The sequence below is a fragment of the Macrotis lagotis genome, chromosome 5 (genome assembly GCF_037893015.1).
Source record: "Macrotis lagotis isolate mMagLag1 chromosome 5, bilby.v1.9.chrom.fasta, whole genome shotgun sequence".
Classification (NCBI taxonomy): Eukaryota; Metazoa; Chordata; class Mammalia; order Peramelemorphia; family Peramelidae; genus Macrotis; species Macrotis lagotis.
Window position 1 is genome coordinate 55,898,523 of NC_133662.1, and position 21,970 is coordinate 55,920,492.

General features: G+C 34.4%; 1 protein-coding gene across 1 annotated transcript in view; it reads left to right on the top strand.

Moving 5' to 3' along the window:
- The window catches only part of COL19A1 (collagen type XIX alpha 1 chain), a 407,957-nt gene that overhangs the window by 67,252 nt on the left and 318,735 nt on the right, over window positions 1-21,970 (top strand). Inside the window, exon 9 of the mRNA XM_074237299.1 lies at window positions 4,625-4,678. Coding sequence (XP_074093400.1) covers window positions 4,625-4,678 — 54 coding nt within the window. The remainder of the gene's footprint in view (window positions 1-4,624; window positions 4,679-21,970) is intronic.

A 21,970-nucleotide genomic window follows, 5' to 3' on the forward strand; every position in this document is an offset into this window, starting at 1 on the left:
ATTGAGTATATATGCTGTTTCTTCTCCTAGCCATCTCTGATGAAAGCTAAGGTTCCCTCATTCCCCCTTGCCTCCCCCACCCAGATCATTGCAATAGCTCATTGTAATAAAAAAAGATCTTATTACATGAAATATCTTGGCCTATTCCCCCTCTCCTTTTTCTTTCTCCCATTACATTTCCCTTTTTTCTATTGACTCCATTTTTACACCATATTTTATCTTCGAATTCAACTTTCTCCTGTGCTTCAACTATAAAAGCTCCCTCTACCTGCTCTATTAACTGAGAAGGTTCATATGAGTATTATCAGTGTCATTTTTCTATGCAGGAATACATGCAGTTCATCCTCATTAAGTCCCTCATATTTTCCCCCTCTCCTCCAATCTCCATGCTTCACCTGAGTCCTGTATCTGAAGATCAAACCTTCTGTTCAGTTCTGGCCATTCCAAAAGGAACATTTGAAATTCCCCTGGTTCATTGAAAGTCCATCTTTTTCCCTGGAAGAGGACATTCAGCCTTGCTGGATAGTTGATTCTTGGCTGCATTCTAAGTTCTTATGCCTTCCGGCATATTATATTCCAAGCCCTACCAGCTTCCAATGTAGTTGCTGCTAAGTCCTGTGTGATCCTGACTGCAGCCCCACGATATTTGAATTGTGTCCTTCTGGTTGCTTGTAATATTTTCTCTTTGACTTGAGAGTTCTGGAACCTGGCTATAATATTCCTAGGGGTTGGTTTTTTTGGGATCTCTTTCTCGGGGGATCGGTGGATTCTCTCCATTTCTATTTTGCCCTCTGCTTCTAGAATATCAGGGCAATTTTCCTGTCAGAATTCTTTGAAAATGATGTCAAGGCTCTTTTCCTGATCATGACTTTCAGGTATTCCAATAATTTTTAAGTTATCTTTCCTAAGTCTGTTTTCCATATCAGTTGCTTTTTCAATGAGATATTTCACATTTTCTTCTAATTTTTCTTTTTTTTTTTTTTTGGTTTTGAAGTATTGATTCCTGATTTCTGGCAAATTCATCAATCTCCCTGAATTCTATTCTTTGTCTGAAGGATTTGTTCTCCTCAGAGAGTATTCTTATCTCTTTTTCCATCTGGCCAATTTTGCTTTTTAAGGCATTCTTCTCCTCAATAACTTTTATGAGCTGTTTTATCCATTTGACCTAAGCTGGTTTTTAGCATGCTATTTTCTTCAGCATTTTTTTGGATTTCCTTGACTAAGCTGCTGACTTCATTTTCATGTTTTTCTTGCATCTCTCTCCTTTCTTTTCCCAGTTTTTCTTCCAACTCCCTCATTTGATTTCCAAAGTCTTTTTTGAAATCTGTCATAGCCTGAACCCAATTTCTGTTTTTCTTGGAGTCTTTAGATGCAGAAGCTTGTGCTTCCTCATCTTCAGACTGAGTATTTTGATCCTTCTGGGGCTCATGCGCAAAATATTTCTCAATGGTCTTCCTCTTGTTTCTCTGCTTGCTCATTTTCCCAGCCTGGGCCTGGTTTGGGGGTTCTTCCTGAGCTTTTGGGACACTCCCACAAGGGTCTCAGTGTGTGAGGTTCTGTCCTCCCTCCTGGTCTGTGAATGACCATAAGTGCCCCCCTCTGCCACGGGGCTGAGGTGGGGGGCCCTGCTGTTCTATGGGGCGGGCTAGACTGAGATCAGGATCTGAATATGGTCAGAGCCCCAAAGTCCTGTTCCAGGGGCAGAGGACAGAGCTCTGCAGTCTCTCTTCACTCCCCTCCCTCTGCTCAATCTTCACTTTTATCTTGGTATCCTTTACTTATAGTACATTGTTTGGAACATAATCCAAACTTAAATGCTTGTTGACTGACTTTAGACTGATATTGGTTGGGTTTCCAGTAGCAATAAAATCACAGACATGATCTAAAAAATAATATACCAAGAATCACTTCCATTGATTTCTAATCCACAAACGACTTGATTCTAGTAAAAGTTATCAAAAATTCTGACTTGGATCCAAGGAGCTCTAGAGCTGGAGTCCAAAGAACAGGATTCTGGACCCAGTTCTTGCACATACTAATTGTGTACTATTGGCATATCATTTGACCTGACATTTAATATTCTGTCTTACATGTAAAATGAGAAAAAAATATTTTTGCCACTTACCTCATAGGGTAGTTGTGAGGAATGTACCTTATAAATGTATGTAAATATTAGTAATATTTATTTATTTTGTTTATTGTTATAAATATACAAGTTGTCTCTCTCTGGAATATGAACTCTTAGAGGACAGGAACTGTTGCCTTTCTTTTGCTTTTATATCTCCAGGATCTAGCTAAGTGCTTAGTGCATAGTAGAAATTATTAAATTCTTGATTATTTTTAAAAATAAAGAACATATCAATAATTAGATATTTTACTCAATGAAATTGAGTAATGCTGAATAACTAGGGGATCATATGATAATTTATAGGCCTTTTCATGGAAAAGACCATTATAGCATCTGAATATTTTATATTAGAAACATACCTTGGACATAGACTTTTCAAAAGAATGAGTATTAGAATACAAGATATTTCCTTTCTTGAGTAATGATTCATGTGACATAAAGGATCGAGTTACTGAATTTGGGGTCAGAAAGATATCTTTAAGCATGGAAAAGATTTTTTCTGAGTCTCAAGTTCTTCATCTGCAAATAAAGATAACAATACCTGTAGGGATTATCTTCCAGAATTGTTGTGAGGCTCATCTGAAAGAATGTGTGTAATATGTTTGTAAACTTTAAAGTGACAACAAGCAAAACTCATTATTATTATTCAGGGAATTTAAATAACATTAATATTAGCTATGATTAATTAGTGATCACTTAGGATCAGTGTGAGGTTTTGGGGTTTTTTCCCACTTATTCTTCTATACATTTTGGATTACTACTCTTAGATGGCAAGTGATATTTTGGGGACCTACTAATCTGGAGTAAGATAATAAATGTTCAAGCCTTTTTCAGAATGATATAAATTTCCCTTTCTTTTTTTTCCACTTGCAACATAATGCCTGAAGACCTTCTGTCCTGACAGTCCTTGTGTAAGTTGGCATCTACATAAACAGCTGTTTTATATTTCTATTTAAGCATTTTTCAACTTAATTTTATAACCTTTTATAATTATGAGAAATATCCAGAATAATAAGAGAATAAAATTTTTGGCATCTACTTGCTTATGTTTTGAGAAATTGAGGAATTTTAGCTCCTTCTGGGCACCATTTTACCAAGGGATTTTGCCAAAAAGTATGAGAGAAACAATTTTCAATATCAGTTCCAGAAACAACTCAATTATATTATCAAGTCCTAACTGTGGATGATTTAGTGTCACTTTAAAAAAAATTATCACACTATTGTTGTTTTTCATTTTTAAAAAGATTTTCTTATTTCTATTACTTCTTGTATTACTTCTATTAGAACTGCATTATTTTTAACTTTAGGTTGTGAGTGATATTTCAGTGTATCTGTGATGTCAAGGATCTGGGAATCCCCTCTGTTGGTACATATGAAAATGTATCTGTGTTTTCTCATCTGGTATGATTCTTATCCATGTTCTACCATTAATCTTTCCTAGCAGATCTATCCATTGTGCTAGGAATATTTCTTACAAAGGTCTTCCCCATTTCATGAGTTCCATTGCAATACTGACTCTATCATCCTTTAGTTACATTACCAGCTCAGTTCATTTTCTAGGCACATGGATTTTATGATGTCTTCTATACCACTTGCCATTCATTGATATGCTATATAATATGCCTATGATTCAAGTGTATATTTCTATTACCTTTTTGTGAATGAATGTGTCAAAAATGTTTAAACTAAAGTCGCTATCTTTGGGACACATGTTCATTGTTTGTTCTTTTTCTTCCATTCTATATCATTTCATTAATTTGGTCTACTTATTTATTCATAAATCTTAATAACCTCTCAAGGAAGAAGTTTGAATACTTGAATTTGAACATAGAGTTGCAATTGATGTTCTATGTCAGTGACCTTTTGTCATTACCATCTTAGGAATACCTTCTCTGTCAGAATTTACCCTGATATGATTTGCAATAATAATTAATACTTTTCCTTATTCAAACTTGGTTATTATAATTTTTCTTAATCTATTCATTTCATTTGCTTAGCAATTGTAGTTGGCAACCAAATTACTTAGCAACAAAATTATTTTCTCATATCTAAAGAACTGTAATATTACCCTGTCCCATTCGTAGTTAGAATGTTTCACTGATTTTTGTAAAAGAGCAGTTAATTTTTATAGTTTTAAAACTTTAGGTTTTGGGAGAATGTGTTCTATTATTGTGGTAATTTTATAGAAATTATTTTTTTTACATCTTTCGCCTCCATTTCTTCAATTTATAGTTACATGCTTCTCTTAAGAACTCTTTTTATGGTTGGAGCTGGAATTGGGAGGATGATGTTGAATGGTTATATTTCCCTCATCTTCCAAAAAAAGCTAGAAAATAACAAATTATTGTCATTGGGAACCTTTTATCATACATTTAAGGATTTGAAAGGGTCAGTTTGAATCAAGTTCAAACTAGACTTTAAACTAATAGATCTGTTGAAGTTTCATATTATCTTTGGCAAAAATATTTACTAAGCTTTAAAATTTTTCAATTTTAGGGTACAGCTGGTATCAAAGGAGAATATGGGGCTCCTGGAATTCCTGGGGAAAAGGTAGGAGGTTATTTTGGTGTGTGAATAGACATAAAATCATAATAAAGTATGATGCAGTTGGGTAAAAAATCGCAAAAACAAATTAAAAAAACAATCATACTCAAGTAGGAGTCAGGAGACCTGATTTCAAGTTCTAGTTCTGCTTCTAATTAGTTATGACCTTGGGTAAATTGCTTAATATCTTGGATGACATTTCATCTTCTATAAAATGATAGGGTTGGAATAGATGATCTTAAATTTTTAAAAATCCAGGTTTTAAATGGAAAGTCTTCTGGCAATTTTGTAAAGGACATAAAGAACCTAAACAAAGGTTAGCCATAGCACAGTGCTTTGCCCATAGTAAATGAATGATCAAATGTTCCATCTGTCTATAGCTATATCTATCCTCTTCTAGTGTTATATTAAGGTCCTTATAAAGTCTTGCTATTGCCTTGTGAAGCAAATTGACATGTTTATTTTGAATGAACCTAACCTTTAAATTCTAGTGGGCTAATAAGTTTTAATATTAGAAAAATTATTAATGAACTTTGAGTAGAATAATATAAAATCATATAGAATATTAGAAGTGGTATCTTAGTTTAAACCAAGCCTCATTTCTCTGTGCTTACAACTGTATGTGAGTTCAATCTGAAAAGGAATTAAATATGCTACTAACATAACATGGGAAACAGAAAAAAAATTGTAAAAATTGAACATCCTTGAGGAAGTTATACATATTTGGCCGAGTTTGTAAGTTAAAATTTCTGAAAGTGAGATAATCAATGACTTGTTCTAAGATATGGGAAGGAAAGAAACTAGAATTTATTAAGTTACTACTATTTGCCAGGCCCTGTGTTAATTTGTTGAGGGTCCTACAACTAGTAAATATGTGAGACCTCTTTGAACACAGGTTTTCATGACTCTAGACCCAGAACTTGATCTAATAAACCTCTAACTGCCTTTATATTTGGGGATGCAAAAATTTTAAAATTAATTATCCGTGCTTCTCAAGGAGTTTGCATTCTATTGGAGATGTACATCTACATGGAGGCTATGTTCATATTTAATTATTTGGAATAACTTCGAATAATATAAAGTTGTTGGTGGGGGAAATCTGGGGTAGAAAGGGCTTTCTGTTGGATGTAGTTCTTAAACTGTATCTTTAGAAAAGTGAGGGATTCTATGAGGTAAATGTAAAGAAGGAATGAATTCCAGGATGGTCACTGGGAAGGCATAGAGAACTTGGAATGTATTTGTAGGGAATGGAGAAAAGATTATTTTGGTTAGACCATAAAGTGGAAAAAAAGGGGAATAAGCTAAAATGAGGCTGGAAATAGAGTTTAGCCAAAAAGGAGATTTATATTTGATCTTGGTGACAATATGGATAGAGTGAAGTTTATGCGATAGGAGACTGACATGATCAAATCAACACTTAAGGAAAATCACTTAAGACAATTGAATGGAGGATATATTAAAGAACGGAAAGCTTTGAGGCTGAGAGACCAATTTGGAAGCCATGTAATAATAATAAGGTAAAAGGTGATGAAGACCTAGACTAAAGTGGTGACCATGAGAATAAAGGGGTGTCAGATTGGAGAGATTTCATATAGGTAGAACTATAAGATTTGGCGTCTAATTGGATGTGTGGTTTAAGGAAGAGGGAGGAGTTGAGAATAATTATGAAGTTAAGAACTGGAGCAGACTAGATGAATGTGATGTCCTCAACAAAAATAGGAAAGTTCACTAAAGAGGAAGGTTGTAGGGAAAAGAAAATGAATTATGCTTTGAACATATTCATTTTGCTGGTCTATAGACATCAGTTTGAAATGAAGCATAGAAGAGAGACCGGATGTATAAAGCTGTGAGTCATTTACATAGTCACAATAATTAAAGTCAAGGGAGATAATCAGGTCACAGGGAAAGTAAAAAGAGAAGGTCCAGAAGAGAGCTTTGGGGCTCCTCTAGAAGATGTGATACAGATGGTGAGGCAGCAAAAAGAGACTAGAAATGAAGAGTCAGATAGTGAGGAGATGAACCAAGGAGAGCTGAGTGATGAAAACTCAGAGAGGACAGATATATGAAAGGAAACTATGTAGAAACAATGTATATCAACTAATTTGTATATCTTAAAGTTCTATATAAATGTCAGTGATCAGTAGTAATAATATTAATGCTGATGTGGAAAAATTTGCTAATATAATAATATCAATTTGAAGAGATAATATTGTAGGAGCTTAATTTTAATAAATAAATTTTCTATGTAAAAGAATTGTCTAATACATGAGTATGCAGAATCCCAATGGAAAACCTAAGTGATTTAAGTTAATTAATTCAGAATGAATTACCATCTTCTGATGATACATATTAATTTATACATATTCTTGTGGTAAAATAGGATTACGTATTCATTTAAATATTTGTATTCAGGTAAGCCTTGATTTACCTATACTCTATACCAAAAATTCTCCACTACCTAATCCATAGGAACTTCCTCTATTTTACTTTTCCTTGAGATTTACCTAGGGTAGAGTCCTAAATAGGATAGGACAGCATATGAATCTGTTGTCTCTGGTCTAAATGGAAAATTTCTTTAATGACAAAAAGAAATATGTGGTTAATTTAGATGAAAAGGGTTTTTGGAGATTTGGCTCTTGCTGTAGTCAATTCCAACTCTAGTGTTTTCTTTATGGGAAATTGCTCTATTTAAATAGTGGTTGAAAGACACCCCTTCTACCCCCATACCCCTCCCCCCATTCCCATCCCTGCCCAATTGCTCTGAAGAGTTTTCCTTTTTACACAGGGAGGAAGGATTTCTCATGCTCTGTATGTGCCATAAAAATGACAAATGGTTGATTTCAAAGAAAACTGAGAAGACTTTTATGGATGATGTAGAGTGAAGTGAGCAGAACTGGGAGAGCAACATATATATATATATATATATATATATATATATTATATACAGTAATAATAATAATATGGAGAAAAATAACTTGAAAAGACTTTAGGAATATGATTAGCTCAGTGCTAAGCCATAACTAAAATGAACATGAAACATGCCATCTATTTCCTGGGAAATAATAAATTTAAAATGCAGGAAAACATACAATTTTAGTTCAGGACTAATAAGGAAAATTTCTTTTTTGGTACTAAATGGATATATTAACAAGAGACTAAAATGTTTATTTCTGAAAATATTAATTTGCTCATTGTGGTAGCAGGAATAAATTAATAAGCATATATTCAACAAATTTAAAAAATAATAAAAATGGAATTAAACAATATAGATCCAGGTGTAGTATGAAATGACCCTTCCCTTGTTATTGCTCACCAAATCTCACTCTTTATTGGCTCTGGAGTTTAGGGTCCCAAAAGTGGTGTTGAAAAGAGGAGGGAAGCAAAAAAGGGGAAAGGGAAAGAGACTCAATAAGAAGGGAAAAAACTCATAAAATAGAGTCTATTGCTGAAGTAGTATATCAGATAGTATTAAAGTTCCTTAAAGAAAGGGAATATTTTTGTTCTGTCTTTGTATTCCTAGGATTGCAAACTTGTAGTAGATAACTTGGGACAGTGTATTTTATTTATTATGATCTCTAGTTCTAACATTCAATGATTTCTCTATGTTCTTCACTGATCATATTGGAAGTAACAAATATTAATTATATGCCAGCTTTGAAAGAAAGATAAAAGGCAGTCCATGTTCTCAAAGAACTCACAGTTTAATGTTAGGTTAAGGAAGTTTGTCCTATCTTTTGTAATTAATTAAGCCTTACTTCAGTCTCTTCAAAATGAGAAACAATGGATAATATGGAAGAGGGTATTAATGTTAGCATGCCTGAACCCAGGACAGAAAAATCTATAGACCAATGGTTCTCAAAGAGAATGTCAGAACACATTTGTATATTCTGAATCTGGGGTGCCCTATATTGAATGGAACTTAATCTTTTAAACTCATGTGACAGTCTCCTGAGTCGCTCAGACTGCACAGTATGCAAAAAAATGTTGAGAACCACAGTTATATATAAAACCCCAAGGACTGAAACAACCTCTGTCTGACTCAGGGGCTATCTATAGGCAAAAGATTAAATCAGAAAGAAATAGAACTTCTGGATTGGTGTTTGTAAGAATGGCCATTATCCTGCTGTTCCAGATTCCCTTGAAAGGAAGGGAATCAAAACTATGTCACACATAGAGATGTTTAGCCTGGAGAACAGGGAAGTGAGAGGACTGAAGATAATGCCAATTGAGGATCTCAGGGGAAAAAAAAAACGTAAAACACTGAGCCTTAGAAAGAGAAAGTTATTATTAGATGTCTTTGAATATTGACAGTGTGTGAACTAGTGCTATTTTCCAGGTTCTTAGGATTTTTCTTCAAATGGAAGAGATTGATCAAATTCTTCTCTCCTTTTCCTTTCTATATTTAGTGACAACACGTCTCTCTAAATGAGTGATTTTGTGGTATATTTATATCAGCATCTATGCTTAGAAAGAAAAAAAGCATGCTGACATATAAAACAGTTACATATTCAAATGAGATATTGTGAAGGATATTTTTTGTAACTGATTGAGGCCTCAGGAGAATTTGAGATAAGGGATGCTTCAGGTTTTGGAGTTTGTTCCTAGAGATGGGCATCTGCTATCTGTCATCTCAATTTGTTACATGTGTATTGATTGTGTGTTAAGGTCAGGAGGGAGTGCAGAAACAATGATGTCTTCTCAGTTTTTCCTTTCTATCCAGAAGGTCCCATTTTTCATATATGTCAGTGATGTTTCACCTTTTTTCCTGACTTCTAGGGGAGCTAGGTCAGTAATTCAAGGGGAAACTAAAGAATTATCTGTTACATTCACTCCTATATCTCCAGAATGTTTTGGAAACTTTGAGAACTGAAACTTGTTTAGGGAGCAAAAGAGGGAGAAAAATAAAAGAAGAAAGCATTAGTATCCCATGACTGATTTTGTATATCTGTTCTATTAGAGATATTGACCTACTGTCATGATGACCTTAGCTTGACTCTGAATTATTAACCTACAAATCATCAGTGCCCTAGAACTTATACTTTCACATATGTGGACATTAGTTCATGAGGGCTTTTATGGAAAAACAAAGAGTAAAATTGTCAATAAATTTGTATCTGGACTGAATTTCTGACTTAACTCTTACTCCCCTTGAACTAACTTCCAAACTCCAAAGTGTGTTTGCTATACATGCACTACTTAGGTTAACATTCACCCAGATCCTTTTGCTTAATACTTCATTTTTTTGGTATCATATCTATTAGGTGGATTAGTAGGCAATAATGGGGGCAGTGAGAAGAGGGGCTCAAGTTCTGGGGTGGAAATTGCAGAAAGAAATTGGGAAAAGAAATTGCCCCCACCAAAAAAAATTAGACTTGTCTAAAAGTGCAATTGACTACTTTGGCCAACAGTGAATTCTCTGTGGTTCCCCATGTAAACCCCACTTGTTAGGTATGGAGGATAAACACACACACACACACACACACACACACACACACATATATATATATATATATTCTGAAACAGTCACTACTGCTTCTCTTCCTCCTACCATTACTACATAATTTTTATATATTGCTTCAAGCTTGACAAAATGTTACATATTTTATCTCTTTTGATGCTCCCAACAATCCTATGAAATATATTCTACTATTATCCCCAATTTATAGATGAGAAACCTGAGGTTAAGAGGCTTGTTCAAGAGTTCACTATTAGTATGATCTTGAAGCAAGATTCAAACTTGGGTCTGACTCTGTCTAGTGTCCTCTCCACTACATCAAGTTGTCTAGATGCCCTCTAAATTCTTTTTCCTATTCTTAGATCCCTTGGGAGAATCATAAGGAGGGCACAGATAAGCTGGAGAGTATCCAGAGGAAGGTGATCAGGATGAGGAAATACTTCAAATTATGCTGCCATATGAATGTTAATCTAGTCAAAATAATAAATATGTATTAAGTATTTACTATTTGTCTGTGGCCATGAATGCAAATAGAAATAAAAAGAAAGACAGACTGTCCCTATCTTCTTAAGTTCTAATTAGGGAAGATAATACATAAAGAGTAGCTATAGGGGCGGCTAGGTGGCGTAGTGGATAAAGCAATGGCCTTGGAGTCAGGAGTACCTGGGTTCAAATCCTGTCTCAGACACTTAATAATTACCTAGCTGTGTGGCCTTGGGCAAGCCACTTAATCCCATTTGCCTTGCAAAAACCTAAAAAAAAAAAAGAGTAGCTATAAAGCAGGGGGAGGGAGGAGCCTGAAGAAGAATGGAGTGAGCACAGTTGAATTGAATTGTGCCCTTTCTTAAAATGGAAGTTCAAGAAGGAACTGGCCAAACAGAAGAAGGAGATGCAAGAATGGAACTTCAGTAGTGAAAAGGCTGTTAGGTCATGGTGGTGAATGCATTTTCTAGGGTGAGGTACTTGCTGAGGATTTCAAGCTGTGGACTCCTCAATCCTGTATGTCCTAGAGAGGTTTATTTTGGTTAATTCCATCTGAGATATTTATGGAACTGTGAATGCTTAGCCTGAAGAAGAGAAAATTTGATGGAGATTTGAGGGCTGTCTTCATTTTTTTGAAGAATTGTCATTTGGAGATATTGTTAGGTTTGTTCTTAGCCTCAGAAGAAAATGGGGATGACAAGAAAGGCAGATTTAGAGTTGATGCAAGGAAAAACTTGCTAACATTTAGAGATTTAAAAAAAATAAAAAGGACAGAATTGAAGATATTGAATCTTTTTCACCAGAGATCTTCATGGTAAGATTACATGACTATTAAACAATGACAGTGGGAACCTTCGCACTTCCAAGATACTAGGAATAACTTGTATGATACTGAGCTGTAAAGATTTGGGCATAAACTATGAGATGAGGAATATATAAACCTGGAGAGTGGGAGCTGAGGAAGTTATGAAGGGGATTGAGAGGTGAGATTAGTGGGGGATATTTTAATTGAAGCAGTTTTAATTGTATATGAGACATGAAGCAATTGTCCACCTTCCTCTCTTTTCCCAGTTCTTCCCCTCTCTTTTTACAAAATCATAAATATAGAGCTGGAAGGAATCTTAGTGGACCTCTAATGTAATCTTATCATTTTACAGATAAAGACAATGAAGCCAAAGGCAGATTAAACGATTTATCCAAATCACCCCATCTCTTCCTGCTGAGCTCTCAGGGATTTTCCTGCAAGTGCCAATCCTTAGACATATTTCTAGATCCCATGTCAGTTACCTAGATATTCCTTTTATTTCCTTTCAAGGAACCCAGAAGTTGGCCTGGATGACTCCTTCTTTCATTGCCACTAAGCCAGTACTTCCAAACAAAATTCTTTTCTTGCCCTGACTTGCAAAAAGAGACCCCTATTCTACTGCCTTTTTCAAGTTTTTCAGGTTGTTTGTTGGTGGTGTTGCTGTAGGCTTTGGTTTTGTTTGATTTTGTTTGTACCATTAGCAACAAAGAAGAAACAGCTCAGAAAGTGAAAATGAAAGCAAGAAGAAAGTTAACAGTTTAAAAAACTGTCACAATAAACATTATTTTTCCAGGTATCTTTTTTTTTTTTTGGTTGAACTAGCTGGTCAGAGGTACTTTCTAACTCTAAGTTTTATAATTACAAAGGGCAATTGGACATTCATCTGTTTATCCTGTCAACCAACCTATATGCCTCCTTTCTTTCTCCTTGAGAAAGTTAAAAAATTTTAAATTACAAAATTTCTTTCATCTTCCCTTCCCACCGCCCTCCTCCTCAGCAACAAACAGTCAAGTTAGCATTGTATATACATATTTTTGATTAAACACATTTACAGCTTAGTCATTTTCTGTCTGAGGAATTAGGATTAAAGTAAAGAGATACATAAGAGATAATTTTTATAAAGTGTTCATCAGATTCTGAAGGGTTGTTTTTTGCTTTTGTTTTGCTTTGGTTTATTTTGTTTTTCTTCCTCTGGATGGGGATAACATTGTCCATAACTGGTCTAATACAACTGTCCTAGCTCTCTGAACTGCTGAGAGGAGCTGCTTTGATCAAGGTTGATCATCTCACAACGTTGTTAATGTGTACATTGTTCTCTTGGTTCTGCTCCCTTAGCTCATCATGATCCTGTAATTCATTCCATGCTTCTCTATTTATGGTTTCTTATTAGAACAATAAGATTCCATAGTATTCATGTAGCAATATTCCATAGTATTTATGTACCACCAGGTATCTTGTAAATACAATTATGTTATGATTTGTTTTATTCTAGGTTTTTCTAGTATTCTAAGTTTCAATCTTGTTCTTTTCCTGAAAAATTCTTTAATTTCTTGGGGTTTCTTCTTCCTCTAAAACAGTTTCCATACCCCAAAATCTCATATTAGTTTTTACATAGCCCCTTTAAAAATCTCATGATATGCTAGAAAAATAAGTGAAGGACTCAGAGGTAATTTTCAAATATTAGGTAATACCTGACCTTGTGACAAATTCATCATTGTTGAGAAGTTTAATATTTCCTTTGCCTAAGTCCTTAGGCAACTTGCAGGAGGCCTTGCAAATAGGACTTTTCATGGGACACATATAACCAAGAGAACACAATAATGATCAGAAAAATTCTGGGGAAACCATGGATCAGTGTTTGAATCAATCTGGTTTAAAAATTGGTTGAATTAACTGGTTAGAAGTATCTTCTATCTCTAGATTTTAAAATTACGAATGACAATTGGATATTTGTCTGTTTATCCTGACAACCAACCTATATACCCTCCTTTTTTTTTCTCCTGGAGAAAGTTACTGACACTCAATGCTTTCACTTTTTCCCTTTTCACTCTCTTCTAAACTCTCTGAAATCTGGCTTCTGACTTTAATTTTATCACTTAACTATGAGCTCCCCGAAATTTCCATTGATTTTTTTAATTATCATATCCAATGGGCTTGTTTCCAGTCCTCATCCTGCTAAACAACTCTTCACTATTTGACACTGCTGACCACCTTCTTCCCCTGGAAACTCTTTTCCTGGTTTTTCTCTTATCTGTCATCTTGCTGCTTCCCAATCTCCTCTGCTGGCTCTTCATTCATATCACACTCATTAAATTGTTTCTCAGGGATCTTCCTGAGTTCTCTTCTCTTCTTGTTCTATATTATTTCACATTGTGTTCTCATTAAATTATGATTTTTAAAATTATTTTATATCTCTCCAGTTGCATTTCAAAATAGTTTTAAACATGTTTTAAAAAGTATTGAGGTTCAGTTTCTATCCTTCTCTCTCTTTCCTTCCCCCTGAGATGGTAAGCAATGCAATATAGGTTATGTTCCAATCTAAAATGTTTCCATTAGCCATTTTGTACAGAAAAATTCTAACAAGAAAGAAGAAAGAAAAGAATAGAAATAGAAGGAAGAAAGAAAAATAGGAAGCTTCAATCAACTTCTATAGGGTTCAATTTTCATTCTTAAATAGATGCTTTCCAGGTCTATATATTCAGCCCCAGTTTCTATCCTGAGCTCCAGTCTCACAGAGCATCTCAAAATGGATGTCTCATAGGCATCTCAAGCTCAGCAGATCCAAAACAGATTCATTATCTTTTCCCTCAGATTTCTTCTATTATTATCTTCCCTATTCTTCTATACTTCCCCATTATTATCCAGAGTGCTGCTTTAGGACCTTCCTTATCCCCTCACTCATTACATAAATCCAAAATAATGCCAAATCTTTTTATTTTTGACTTTCACAGCATCTTTGTATATGTTCCCTTCTCTTTACTCAAATATCTACAACCCAAGTTTAGACCTTCATCACCTTTCTTTTGGATTACTGGAAACATCTAATTGGTTTTACTGTCTCAGGTCTCTCTCTTCTCTCTTTTTCACTTAGCCACTATTGTGATTTTTCTAAAGATGTCATCCCTATCCTACTGCCTCTTCAATAAAATACAAATTCTTCTGTTTGACATTTAAATCTCTTCTTAATTTGGTCTTTTTTAATAGTTCCAGTCCAGTATTTTTCCAATTATGTTGTCTATCCTCCTCAGTAGCTTTTAGTTTTCCAACCTCATTTAAGATTCAACTCAAATCCTACCTTTTGCAGGAAACCTTTCCTGGTTGCCCTCATGTTCTGCCTCCTTCACCTCTCATGTTACCTTTCATTCATTTTGAATAAAACATGTGTCTGTGTGTGTGTGTGTGTGTGTGTGTGTGTGTGTGTGTGTGTATTCACCTAGCTATTTACAGATTATTTCCTCTATTTGAATATGTCATCTTCAAGGGTAAGGTTCTTTTTTGCCTTTGTATATTCAGTGCTCAGCATTGTGCTAAAGTATATTGTACCTTATTATGTAGGTACTTAATAAATATTAAGTAAATGCTTGTTGATTGACTGACTGGGAAGGGTGAGGAAGAAACAATGCCTAGTCATGGCTAGAAACTATCTAGTGTTTGGATAATATGAAAATTTGCTTATTTATCTTGCTTTAAAAACTTAGTCTAGGGGGAAGCCAGGTAGTTCAGTAAATAGAACACCAGTCCTGGATTCAAGAGGACCCGAGTTCAAATTTGACCTCAGACACTTAATAATTACCTAATTGTGTAGCCTTGGGCAAGTCACTTAATCTTATTGCCTTGCAAAAATCTAAAAAAAAAAGATTAGTCTAACCTAGTGGATAGTTTCATGGTTATGTGAACATATGCCATATTTAACATTACAACTGGACCAAGATAAGATTTGTCAAAGGTGAAACTATAAAAGCTAAAAATCCTGATTTTTTAAATAAAATTCCACTTATTTTAAATCAAAATTAATTAATTTAGGTGGCCATGTTTAAGTTTGCATATTTTCAGGAAAGATAGCTTCCCTGAATAGTTTAGTACATGGCTGTCAGCTATACTTGACTGGCAGTGATGTGAACTCTTCTCTGGGAGGGTAATACCAACATGCTAGTTGCAGCATTTGTTCAGGCACAGATTATACAGAAGTAAATTAGTAGGTTCAAGCTAGGTCAGGAACAAATCATACCAGATTCAGTCAGGGATCAAGTTAAGGTTCCAAGTTCAGGACAGCTAAGCAGTCAAACCAGAAAGCTCCCTAGAAACAAACTTTATTTGGAAAAGAGAGGAAAGGATATTTGGGACAATATTAAGCAACTGAAAAAATAACTCTAGTTGTAGAGAAGGGAAAAAATACTTAAAATAAAGATGGTGTTTGCTTTCATGGAGGTCTAGTATTTTGGAATGAATTAACAGTTAGGATTACACAGCACACTTGGACTAAGACTATTTTGGTTAGTAAGGAATTGGTAAAACAATTTTGAAACCCTCTCTGGGTCACTGAACCAATTTATCTACATAATCAGAAGCTTTGTTCTTAGTTATTCTGTAAAGGTTTGTCTTGCAAGACCAGTTAATAAGCACCAAGGTCTTTACAAAGCCATCGTCTCAAGGGAATAAAGACAAAGCCAGTTGTGTTGAAACTTTTGAAAACATTAGAAAAGTTAGTCCAGAAAATACTGTTCATCGGTGTATCAAACTGATTTTCTTCCAGATTTACTTTTCTGAACTGATTTATAAATTCTTCATGGACCAAATGAAACATCCCTCGTGGTTCATTTTCTCTTGAGAGTGTTCCCTACAGAAAATCATTTGCCCCTTAAAGCTTCTTTCTAATGGTGATGTGAAAGTAGAGATGGTTGGTTGGTTCCTGTTCTTTGAAGAAGAACAAAATGACATCACTATGGGACAAATTACAGCATGTTTGACTGTGATTGATCAGACCAATATGAACTTGGAATGCTATACCACAGATTGGGCAAAAATAAGTAGTCTATGTGAATACCTGGAGTGCTTATTCCAAACTTAAGATTATCACATTTCCTTTGAGCTGCTTCAATTCTACTTTCCTCATAGAGCGCAGCCCCCTACTGATAAGGGCGTGCTATGCTGAAAGGTCCTGTGCCAGTGTCTCCCAAGCTGAACAATAAATTCCAGAGTTCTTCAGAGAGACCCTCAGATTGTCCCGGTATCACTTCTTCTGACCCCCTTGTGAGCACTTGAACTGTGTAAATAAAATACCTTTGAAAGATATCTAACAATACTGGGAAATAAGTAGCATAGATGTGTTTACAAAAAGGAATTGTGATGTTAGCAGCCTGGAGTATGCTCTTCCATTATGGTCAATGCAAATCAGAAGTGTCTATGACTTAATAATTCATAAGGAGTTTCCTGAGGCATTTAGGGAAAAAATAATCTTACCTAGATCACGTGGTATCAAAAAAGTGTTTGAAGCCAGATCACTTCAGACTTCAGGCCAGCACTTAATCTACAACTCATATAACCTCTTTGAGTAACTTACATCTTGGGTCATCATTTTACTATTCTTGACACCCCTGCCACATACACATACTCAAAACACTTCCATGAAGTAAGAAGAAATTAGTCTAATTTAATGGTTTAAAAAAACCACAAACTGAGACAGAATAGGTATCTTGCCTTTTGTTACAGAGGGTCACTTAAATGAAAGTCAAGGTAAGTTACTTCTGGTCTAGTATTTTTTTCTTCACTAGATTTATCTGTTAAGATATTGAAACACTTGTGAATAATAGAAATGCCATCTGTTTTATTCACTCCAGTTAGCTCTGGCACCTGAATAAGGAACAACAATGGACCAATAAAGACACTCAGAATGAAAATGAAACTACAATTAATATCAGTAATGGTTTATCCTATATTAATCAATGATCTGAGTGAGTTGTAAAATATTTTTACAAAGTATATGCATATCCAGCTTTTGTGGTTTTAAAGTTGAATTTGGGAAATGTTTCTTATTGGACTGTGGTGTTTCTGCAACACTGAGAGACTGTGATATAGAAGTAGAATATTGGACTTGTCTGCAAGACTTGGGTTTAAATTCTGCCTGTGACACTAGCTGTGTGGCTGTGGGCGAGTCAGAACCTATTTCCTTAACTATAAATTGAAGGTGATAATATCTTTCTTACAGGTTGTTGTAAGGCTACAATTAAATAACATTTGTTAAGTGACACATAAATGTCATTGTCATTTTTATTACGTTCAAATATATTACACATTTAATTTTCTTAAGAAATGTTCTCTTGTTAAGAAAATCATGGGTAACTGAAAATATAGTTCTATTAGTGCTTTAATAGAATGTAGTACTGACAGGTCTCTTTGGATTAATGCTTCTTGTATAAGCCTTTAAGATTATATATTCTTCATCTTCTTAAATCCCAAGGCTGTTGTCAAGTTATAGAGAAATCAACTATCAGAGATTAACTTTAATTCTTATTCCAAATTCTATAATCTTTTTTTTTTCCCTCAGAGAATTAGAAGACCCTAATGGCTATATTAGAGGAGAAAAAAAATGGTAAATTGTCCAAAAGCATGTATGTATGGTACTTATAAAAACAAAAATCATATGTTTTCAAAATAGAATTCTTTGAGGAAGATTTATAAATGAAAAAATACATTGTCCTGTATATCAGTGTAATTAAATGTAAGACCACTATAAAAGTACAAAAGAGCAATTAGAAATTGTATAGTAGTTACAGCCTGTATTTATAATTAGTGTGATACTGTGGTAAATTAAGGAATTAACAAGTAAATCCTATTGTATTTAAAACATACTTGTATTCTGAATTTCTGCCAGGCAATAGTTACTTAGTACATTCATTACCTAATGTACTTACAAAGCTACTACTTTAGAAATGGTATTTTTTTCTGAGTGTCAAGAGAAAAAAAATGGTAGAATAATGAAATGTATCATTTTAATGAAGTGAATGTATAGAAATTGTGCCCTATGGACTTTGAAGAGGAAATAAGATTTACTACTAGAAAGTTAAGTTTTTTGGTTATTAAAACAACCAAATTATCTATAGTCTCAAACTTATAGAAAAAATATAATTGCCTTCTTTAAAGAAAAGTGTGAGTTCAGCAAGGAGACTGTTTTCTAGGTTTATGTTATTTTCTATCATGGTCTCATATGATAAAAGCTATTCAACCTAGCAACTGCTATTAGCTAAATTGTGACTTCTGTTAAGCTAAGTTGGACAGAGGTTGCTGTCAGTCAAATAAGAAAATTGTATGGCTCATTTTCCAGGAGGGGTGAATGACAAAATGGCCAAGTGACAGACATATGTACACACAGACAAACACACACACACACATACACAGTGATGATGAAAAGTGAGAAAGATATCAGCATACTATGAGAGCTGAATATTCTCTGGAGTTTTCAGTTTAAACTGTTTGCACAAACTAGTCAGATACTTTCCTCAATTCTCTGCCTCAGCATGAGTTTATGAACAATGTCAATGCTATTTTGTTAGAAGCTTTAAAAATTAAATTGTCTTTTTTTCCCCTAAGAAATAATTCTGTTGTAGCAGCCAATAATTTAGTAATGAATATAAGGAGTAAATATAGGAAAGATATTTGATAAATACTTGATAAATTTGTATTAAAGCTAATTTTCTGTGTACTGTTCCAGTCAGTTTTTAAAGGCTCAGTCTACAAAGTAATTGCTCTTGATATTAATAATAGCTGACATTTATACATTTATACAGCTCAATATGTACCAGGTACTTAACAATCTTTATCTCATTTGATTCTCACAACCACTTGGGACTAGGTGCTATTATTTTATTACTTTATTTATTTGCTAAAGCAAACTGAGGTTAAGTGACTAGCTGCAGGACACACAACTAGTAAATATCTGAGGCCATATTTGAACTTAAGTCTTGGAGACTTGGAGTTACTCATCTCATTTTCAAATTATCAGTGTTACTGTTTTATTAATATTACAAATCAATCTTCACTATCAGTACAGTGTAAAATGTGCCCTATCTCATTCCAGTATTCTAAATAAAATAATTTTAAATTATGTAACATTTACTGCATTAGGAAAATGGCTATTTTTAAATTGATCAAGCTATATGGACTTGATGCCTCATATTCTGAATTTTAAAATTGATTAAGCTATATGGACTCGATGCCTCACATTCTGCATTTTAAAAAAGTGTATCTGTAATTTCATTGGCAGAAGCAATTCCCATCGAGGAAACTTTTTCTAACCATGAAGATTGCCTCTTGAGCTGTAACTTATAATCTTGGAGAATAAGCTAGGGACACTGAATGTTTACAGTTAATATGTTCTTGGATTTAGAAGTAGGACAAATCTAGGTTTTTCTTTATTTTAAAGTCTACTCTCTAACTTTTAGACCACACTTCCTTTTTGAATAAGGGAATATATTTTAAATTTACCTTCATTCTAAAACACCATTATGTGAAAGCATGTAAACCAGTCTTGAAATTCTACAGAACAGGATTTGATATGAGATAAAGAAGAGGAAGAGTATTGTATCTTATTCACAATCCTGAATTATTGTGAAATGATTTCTCTGAAGACTTACTGATATGATTTGCTCCAGACTATTAAAAATATCCATTGCCTAATTTTTCTTAGAGTAATTGAAAGTTAATAAATGATGAATGCATACCTAGCAGAACAGATATAACCTGCTTTGGGATTAATCAGATTAGAAAGTTCAATGTCGAGGTGGCTAGGTGGTGCAGTGGATAGAGCACTGGCCCTGGAGTCAGGAGGACCTGAGTTCAAATGTGGCCTCAGACACTTAATAGCTTTGTGGCCTTGGGCGAGCCACTTAACCCTATTGCCTTGCCAAAAAGAAAAAGAAAAAAGAAAGTTCAGTGTCTCTGAGGCATAAGACTTGAATTCAAATCCTCCCTTTAAACTTGTTACCTGTAGAACTTTGGATAAGTCAACCTCCTCTGGGACTCAGTTTCTTTGTGTTAAATATTCTTAGAGATTCTTTCCAGATCTGCTTCTATGATATGGTATTCAAGTTTCCATTTTAAAAAATAGTCAAGCCCTCATTTATCCCTTTGGGATCATGCTAGGTTTGAGGCATTGCAGTTATCCAGAATGGAAATTAGGATAGCCCAAGCCAAAATGACTGAGTCTTTGGAAAAAGTTAGTTCCATCCTTTAAAACAAAGCAATATTATTTCAGCTTACTGTGACAACAGTAAGGATTTCATTAAGATTAAAGACAGAATTAAATAAACTTTTGTTAAGATTCATAAATTTCATGCTTTTATTCTACTATCTAGAAAATAAAAAAAAAGAAATTAACTTGTCTATCCCTTTGTCTCTAGATAGAACTGAATCTAAACCAACAAATCTGAGCTTCAAAGCCCTCCATCAGAAGCACATTTATGATTTATATTTTTAGGGATGTTTTCCCTGCATATGAGTCAACAGCCTGGAGTCAAGTTGGCATCACCACTTTACAAATAAAGAAACTGAGCTTCTAGAGGGCAAGGGCCAGGTGCAGGAAAGCACTTAAGGAATAACATTTGGCTAGAGGTGCCAAATTACAAGTCTTAAAATAAAAAGACCAATCATCTTCAATTCCTAGGTATATTATACAATGGATCTTTCCTCTCATATGTTCAGAAGTAGCAAACTTTTGGTCACTTTTATAGTCTTGTGACCAAATTAAGAAGACCTATTGGTCTTCTAGAATAATCTGTGTTTCTTCTCTGAGAAATGTTCAAGCCATGACCTTAGAGTCCCTGTTTTTTTTTTTTTTTCTGAAGCAGAAATTTTATGAGGGAATCCAAGCTTTAGCAAATAAAAGTAGATGCTATTAAAGTTTATGAAGGCAGCAGGCAGGACTGGTGGCTGCAGTGAATTATAATACACACCTTGATAGCTCTGCTTCAGGTGTAACATGTGTCCCTGGAGACTCAAGAGCTTATAGGCAGCCAATGAAGAATCTGGGGAATTCTTTAAAAATTCATTTGCCCTTCCAGCTATGTTGTCAACAGGAACTGTCCCACTGGATTCTTTTCATTGAAATAAAGAGTATACATTTTGAGGAATGGGGGAATATTTATTCATTTTTTGCAGACGCAGAAATGAGTAAAAATAACCAGTTTGATGTTTTATTAGTTTTGCATTCCATATTTCCAGCTTCAACAGTCATCTTTGAATACTGCGCCAGTCATAAGATATTATCTCTCCAAGAATCTGTTGAGCATTTAAAATCAAGATTGAGCTTCTATTTTTCAGAAATTTCCTCTCAGATAGAGTGCACATTTTATCTTTGCCTCTGTTCTTCATGAAGTCAGCAATGAAAAATAAAGTTTTTCCTGATGCCCAGATTTCAAAGGCATTAAAGAGGGAGGGGAAATGACCGGGTGGAAAACTATTTTATCTGCCTTGAGTTTGCCACTTGTCTGCATGTTTGCACTATGAATTATCAGCTAATAATGCATGATTTAAGATGGACCTTGCCTCATCTAATTGTTTC